The 7,872-nt window shown below is 39.0% G+C and overlaps 1 protein-coding gene across 1 annotated transcript; it reads left to right on the top strand.

Moving 5' to 3' along the window:
• Positions 1-1,829: 1,829 nt before the first annotated feature.
• gmfb (glia maturation factor, beta) lies at positions 1,830-6,081 on the top strand. Its single transcript, XM_077236527.1, has 7 exons — positions 1,830-1,949; positions 3,666-3,762; positions 3,869-3,918; positions 4,040-4,089; positions 4,221-4,303; positions 4,405-4,478; positions 4,564-6,081. The coding sequence occupies exons 1-7, from the start codon at positions 1,947-1,949 to the stop codon at positions 4,633-4,635; spliced, it is 429 nt and encodes a 142-aa protein (XP_077092642.1). The 5' UTR covers positions 1,830-1,946; the 3' UTR covers positions 4,636-6,081.
• The last annotated feature ends 1,791 nt before the right edge of the window (positions 6,082-7,872 follow it).

Here is a 7,872-nt window from a genome sequence, read left to right as displayed (position 1 = left end):
TGGCATTTCCTTCTCCCCAGTCTTCCTCCAGACTCTGGCACCTTGATTTCCGAATGACATTCAAGAATTGCTTTCATCCGAAAAAAGTACTTTGGACCACTGAGCAACAGTCCAGTGCTGCTTCTCTTACCCCTTTTCCACCAAAGCATTTTGAGAGCCGGTTCGGAGCCGGTGCCTACTCGCGAACCGGTTCTTTGTGTTTCGACAGCCAAAGAACCGGTTCTCGGCCAGGAAAACTGGTTCCAAAGCGGCACCAACTCTTTGCTGGACTAGAACCAGAGAACCGTTCTTTTACCACCGTGTCATGCTTACGGCGGGGCTGGAGGCGGGTTTAGATGTGTCCTAAACATATTTTATGACCGCAAAGCCAGGAGAAACATTTGCAGAAACACGATGTAGTCCACCATTGTAATTATTATGCTTGAAGTTGGCGCAAGCGTTTCTAGCTTTTTTTAAATTTTATTTTTTTATTGAAAACATTATGTAGGCAAAGAAGAAAACAGTCAAAATATAGAACAAATAAACGGAAAGAAAAAAAGACACAAGACAGAGGTACATAACTAATCAGAAATGATTACATATCAAAGGAAAAGATTAAAAGACTTACTTATTTCAATTGTTTTTAAAGCCTTCATGGTACACAAGTTAGAGATAATCCCAAAATAATGTACTTGCTAGCGTTTCTGTATGGCGACGTACACAGTGACGTAACGACGTCGTTCGCTGGGCGCTCTAGTGGGAAAACAAACCGGTTCTGAGAAGGTTCGCAAGTTGAACCAACTCCGAACTAACTTTGAACCAGCACCAGTTCCGAACCAGTTCTTTTTTGGTGGAAAAGGGGTATCTGTAGCCCAGGTCAGGCGCTTCTGCCGCTGTTTCTGGTTCAAAAGTGGCTTGACCTGGGGAATGCGGCACCTGTAGCCCATTTCCTGCACACGCCTGTGCACGGTGGCTCTGGATGTTTCTACTCCAGACTCAGTCCACTGCTTCCGCAGGTCCCCCAAGGTCTGGAATCGGTCCTTCTCCACAATCTTCCTCAGGGTCCGGTCACCTCTTCTCGTTGTGCAGCGTTTTTTGCCACACTTTTTCCTTCCCACAGACTTCCCACTGAAGTGCCTTGATACAGCACTCTGGGAACAGCCTATTTGTTCAGAAATTTCTTTCTGTCTTACCCTCTTGCTTGAGGGTGTCAATGATGGCCTTCTGGACAGCAGTCAGGTCGGCAGTCTTACCCATGATTGCGGTTTTGAGTAATGAAACAGGCTGGGAGTTTTTAAAAGCCTCAGGAATCTTTTGCAGGTGTTTAGAGTTAATTAGTTGATTCAGATGATTAGGTTAATAGCTCGTTTAGAGACCCTTTTCATGATATGCTAATTTTTTGAGATAGGAATTTTGGGTTTTCATGAGCTGTATGCCAAAATCATCAGTATTAAAACAATAAAAGACCTGAAATATTTCAGTTGGTGTGCAATGAATATAAAATATATGAAAGTTTATTTTTTATCATTACATTATGGAAAATAATGAACTTTATCACAATATGCTAATTTTTTTAGAAGGACCTGTATATAGTTTTATACAGTCTATGGGAGAGATAGAAGCATTGATTCGATATATAGTTAGTTAGTTGGCTTTTTAGTTTGAACAGATAGTAATCCAACCAAATCCTTTAATTTCCCTGTAGGTGCGGAGATATCTTTTTTTAAACAGACTATGGGAGAGATAGAAAGATAGTTCTTTACATGAACATCAACCTGAATTCATTTCAAAACGCTGCTGTTCTGGAATCAAACAGAGCTGTTCCTTTTATGGCTGAAACGAACTGATCCTGGAACAGTCAGCCATTCAAAGCCTGGTGCGTTCAGGCGTTCGGATTGGTCAAACGAACGTCACGAGACGAAGCACGGTAGAACTCCTGCACTGCTAGGCTCGTGCTGTCTGTGAAAATGGTGAGTACAAAAACTGGCTTGGATTAATAAAAAACATTTTAATGGCGGCGTTGTCTTATAGGATGTATAATAATACGGAAGCATTTCCAAATAATGCCGTAGGCCTCAAGGGTCAGTGATATGTGTATGTTAGAGAGGTTGTTGTTTTTTAAGAGCCCTGTTGCAGTTCCACCCAGTGCTTTGTGATGAGCTGCATTTCAAACCTTCTCCTGCATTAAACCGACTTTTAAAGTTTACCAAAATAAAGGCGCGTTTGGCATTACAATTACCCTAAAACTCTGTTTAGAATTTTCACGAGATATGATTGCCTTACATAATAGTGATATGATGGAATTCCGGTGGCTCCGGGGGAATTTCATTTCCTGTTGCGGGCAGGGACGTGCTCTGCTCACACTTCAATATTTCAAGGAAATTTTGGAAAATCTGCTGTGCTGAGCGACAAGGAGACGGTGTGGCTCCTTTTCTTGGAATGGCACGTCAAGTCACGATCAAATGATGTAATTTAATCAGAGCAGAAATGCCAAACAATCCAATGAAATATTCTTCGCATTCCACCAGCACTGCACGACAAACACGTTTGCCCACTTCGTCGCCACATCAACAGCTAAGAAAGTGATTGTTGTTCTCCTGATGACCCACACTCATTGTCATAATGCAGGAGTTTTGTGAACTCCTAATCTTTGAAAGCCACATACAGCTGGATGTTATTGTGTGTTAGAGTAGACAGGGTTTTTTATTGTTAATATAGCATTATATTGAACTGATATGAATTAGAGTTTGTTAACAGAATAACAATTTCACAATCAGAAGAAATACATTGTAGTTTCCACTCTCTCTGCTTTTTAGTCTGGTTATTTCTTACTATAGGTCACTGGTTCTCAACCTTTTTGACTCCAAGGCACCCCTTGGTCAAATACAATATTTGTCAGTATAAAGTCAGTTTAATGTTGTATGTCTTTATTTTTAGCATTTTAATTTAGATTGTTAATTTTAACACTTATTGGAGCTTACCACTCTTATTTGATATACTTTAATTGACAAACTCTCAACCCTGTGTGTGTCCCTAACCTGTATGACCCAGTCATATTCAAAGAGATTACCAGTAATTGGGAGTTTTTCTGGTTGATTAATTATTTATACACTACTAGTCAAAAGTTTGGACATGCTTGTCTAAGCCAACCGACAAGACGAGAGGAAAAACAGCCTTGAATCTGGTCGCTGGACACACCTAATGAACTATGGTTATGATATGACTGAGAGTGTGCTGAGCTGTGATTTAGACAAAGGATGACTATTTTAAAGAAACCAAAATATAATTGACATTTGGTTTAATCATTCATCAGATGCTTTTATCCAAAGCCACTGAAAATGAGGAGAACATTAGAAGCAATCAAACCAACAATTGGGCAACAATAAGTGCTGTGACTAGTCCCTGTTAGTCTAACACAGTAGCAACGACAACAAAAATCAAATGATAAAAGAAACCAATACACTTACACGCTGCGGTCCACTTCTGTTGCTTGACCGCTTCTCCTAAATATATAAATATTTTTTGTATTGTTTTTGGTCTACATAATTCATATACTTCAAATATTGTATAATGTATTGTATAATTAAACTGTAACACGGACACCTTAAAAGAAAATGTAACAGCTGATAATCTTATAATATTTTAAATTGTGAAAAAATAGTAATAAGAAAAATGTGTGTGTGCAGAGTGAGTCTTTAGTTGTGTGTGAGGTGGACGAAGACCTGGTGAAAAAGTTGCGCGATTTCCGCTTCAGGAAGGAAACCAATAACGCTGCCATTATCAGTGAGTTGAACTTAAATGAAACACTCAAACTGGTCCACATGCTCACACTTTCTCATATACCATGAGGATTGAATGTTGATATTGCTGTATTCTCCTCTGGTTACAGTGAAGATTGATAAAGACAAACAGCTGGTGATTCTGGACGAGGAGCATGAGGTAAATTCACACACGCATCATATAACCACTGTTATTGCATGAATACATAATAGACGGCTTTCCAGTGGAGATTACAATTGAACACGCTCAGTGGTGTAAACCAGGGTTTGATTTCTTGTAGGATATTTCCCCTGAAGATCTGAAGAACGAGCTACCAGAGAGACAGCCCAGATATCCTTAACTAAAACAAAGTCACTTTGTACTCTACCATGATTTAAACTCTAGTAACTTATGGGACTTTCAAGAAATGTTCTATTTTCTATTCAACATTGAACAATCATTAGTTTCCCTAACTGTGAAACATTTCTAGTCTACAGCTATAAGTACCAGCACGATGATGGGAGAGTGTCCTACCCTCTGTGTTTTATCTTCTCCAGTCCTGTTGGTAAAAAAATCTGTTTAAAAATGAAAAATTCAATATCCACAAACTCAGTAATATGAAGCAGTGCTATGTCTCCAATTCTCTAAAATGAAACACTCTCCCAGGATGCAAACCTGAGCAGCAGATGATGTATGCTGGCAGCAAAAACAAACTGGTACAGACGGTTGAACTAACCAAGGTGAAACACTTGACCTTACACCCAGTGATGTTCTTTCTTTAAAGCAGTGTCGTGGGAATGGCTTCTAAATTTGATTTTTTTTCAGGTGTTTGAGATAAGGAACACTGAAGACCTGACAGAGGAGTGGCTAAGAGAGAAACTGGGCTTCTTCCGCTAAGAACAGACCAAACAAGCTACAACTCATGTTTAACGAGTGACCGAGATGGGACCATCACCTCCAAACGGAGAGAATACCATAGTCCATCTGATACTGTCTGTTTGTGTATGTTTGAATGCTTCTGCCCAAACTCTAAACCCGCCTGTACCAGTTTAAGATGACAGATATTTAAGGTGCAAAGACAAGAAAACATGAAAGCAAATTCCACAAGTACTCTGAACTATTCCTTGGATTTTTAGAACCATTCCACTCTCATCCCTGAGCAGTAAAGTACTGGCCTGCACAGGTAATCCAATCTTTCTGCCATGATAGTTGGGTCATGTTGTGATTTTAGGCGATCCCATGTCAGCTATCCTTCTTGATCGATGACATGGCAACAGATTTAAACATTCTAAAACTCTAACATGTGATGTGTTTTCCCAGTTATGTCTTCATGTAATGCCCTGATATTACAAGGGCCTTCGTAAAGCATTTCCTACCTCTAATTTGAAGTATTTTTGACCAAACATTAATTATTTTGTTTTGATATCTGTTGAACTGTAATGGTAGGTGAAGGGTTAAAAAATCGGGAGAAGTTGGGAGAGAGCATTTGATTATCGTATCTGACCTGTTGTTTTGAGTGTCATACATTTGTTTTGTTTTGCGTTTTTAAATCTGTGCTCACAACCTGACAAACAAATCTCCGCTAAAGATCTAGAATCTGTGAGGACAATTGGATGAGAGTTCTTGGACTCTGGGATTATTGATTTATTGTTTTTGGGAAAGGGGATAAGGTATACATCACACAGACAATCTGTCCCACCTTTTTGGAAATGTGTAGTTTTCGATGTACAGCGGCAGGGGTTTGCTATGCTATGGTGTTATTCGGTCACTGGCATCATTTCCTAATGAATTCCAACTTCTCTTTGTCCAGCTAAACACTGGAATAAAGCCGGTGTCACTATTCTTGAGTTTATGCAAAGCATTGCTATTTCCATATTTATGTCAAAACAATCATTCTATTGGCAAATTTAAACACTGGAAATTAATTAAATGTTTACAGCTTAACAGAGTAATACAAATAGTTGGAGGAAGTGTGGTTTCGATTAGTAATACCTCTGCAGATCTTGCATCTTTCAGAATCTGTGAGCTCTAATGTGGGTCAGGCTCATCTGTGTACATCTGTAGAACTTGTAACACCTGTGATTAGTGCTGTTTCCTATTAAACACTGATTGCTCACTTTGGTGGTTTAAATGATGTGGACATCACATGATATGTCCCATACATACAGTGATCTGTGTATGTATGTGTTTAATGTCAAATTTTTAATGACTGAAGATGCTTTTCCTGGTCATTTATAATCTCTTCAAACCAGTAAAAACGTTAACTTTTCAATATGTGTCTCAATTACATTTGTCTGCTGTTTTGAATAATTAAATAGAAGGGTTTTTCCTTTGAAAATTTGACCATGTGTTTAACTGGAGTGTTCTTGATTGTATTCATACCTTTATTTTTAAACTTCTTAGTTATGCATCATGTGTGTTCATGTCATTGTAGTATTTTTCAGTCATTTGTACAACAAGCAAAGGGTGAAATAATGTCATACAAAAAATAACTAGCCTAAAATGTAATATTGAGGTCATACGTTACATTTGAGTATCTTACTGGTTTTAGCAAAGTTTACTGGTTGAAGTTGGTTGTAAGTGGATGATGCATGACTCTGTTCTGAATAATGGCCATTACTTTTTAGGAGTCCAATGAAGACTTACCTACTGACACTGAAGACTAATGTTCAGTCGGCTTGGGAAGGAAGTATCTAAGAGAGTAAATTTAACTCCATTAGACAAATAAATGGCCGAGCCCATTACCATGGCAAGTCAATTCTATATTCAATGACCACTGGGTTTGCATTAGTAAAACAGTATTAGGTTAATAGTACAAAGCATTTGAAAATTCTACCCACAGTTGTTTTCATGTGGTTTTGATTTAATCTGTCTGGTTGGGCATTATTGATCTAGTCCTTCCCAAACATGCATCACCTGACAATGATACATTGTCATTTTATCTTGCCCCAGGAAGTGAAAAATTCCATCAGACTAGGCTATGTCTTGTTTGTTTGCAGTTAGCTGGCTTTACATTTCCATAACATATCTCAGTGAATAATTCCTCTTTATTTTTCAAATACAATTTTTATTTTACCAACCAGGACTATAGCTAACATTAATGTTGTAACATTCAGCACAACACACTGTACAGAAGACGTCTGCAACTTATTACGAAAAGATTTTTGATATTATGAAAGGTTTTAAAAGATTTGTATAATGTCAGTCACAGCAATGGCATTCAGCAGGATCACTTTTTTTTCAGGCCTAGTGGATTATATATTGCATATTTTCTAAACATGGGATGGGTCAAATAGATGCGAGTTTACAGGCAAAACAAGGAGAAATGCAAGATGATCTCTTTGGCTTAGCAATTGTGTTTCCATATTAAAGCAGTTCAATCTCACATCACTTTCACTGCAACATGTAGCCTAAAATATTCTCATATATTAGGCTTGTTAAAAGTCCGTTCCCTGACATAGACTACGTTACCCATAATGCATGTGTTCGTTTTGTAGTTCCGACCGCTCATGGCTGTGCTGGGCGCTTTCGCTGTTGGTGTAGTCCAGTGCCATGAGAGCAGTATTCACGATGCAGAGAATTGCCATCCTTTGTTAATCCTGCGCTAATCTTGTGTGTATGAGTGCTGTGTGCGTCCTTAAGATATAACCACACCCATATACACACACCCTCACAAACACACCTATTTTGTCATATTAATACCTGTGAACCATCATCACCTTCATGTACCTGACTCCTTCTCAATAAATAATCAAACTGCACCATTGGATTTGCCTATTCCTTCTGACAGAGGAAGACTCAGTTGACGAGCAATCCATAACCAGCCGCAGACGCACACGGTCTCTTACAAGTGGTCCTTCGAGCCGGAGGTTTATTGGCTGAGTCAACAAGATGGCAACTCCACAAGATGAAGTTCCTCAGGAGAAGAGTCCACCACATAGTTCCCGTCCAAGAAGGAGCAGAAAGCTTCCGGGACATCTGGCGGGGTATGAGCACAACCTACCTGATCCAGAGGAGACAGAGTCTTCAAGCAGCAGCAGTTCAGAGGAATCTGATAAGGAGAAGAAGAAGGAGATGAAAAAATGGAAAAGAATGGAGGCAGCTTGGGGCAGTGTACTGAAAACGATGAATGAG

This window comes from Siphateles boraxobius, unplaced genomic scaffold (genome assembly GCF_051911475.1).
Source record: "Siphateles boraxobius isolate OS27281-9 unplaced genomic scaffold, OSU_SipBor_1 20, whole genome shotgun sequence".
Taxonomy (NCBI): Eukaryota; Metazoa; Chordata; class Actinopteri; order Cypriniformes; family Leuciscidae; genus Siphateles; species Siphateles boraxobius.
The sequence above is the reverse complement of the archived record's forward strand: the minus strand, read 5'-3'. Positions and strand labels throughout refer to the sequence as shown.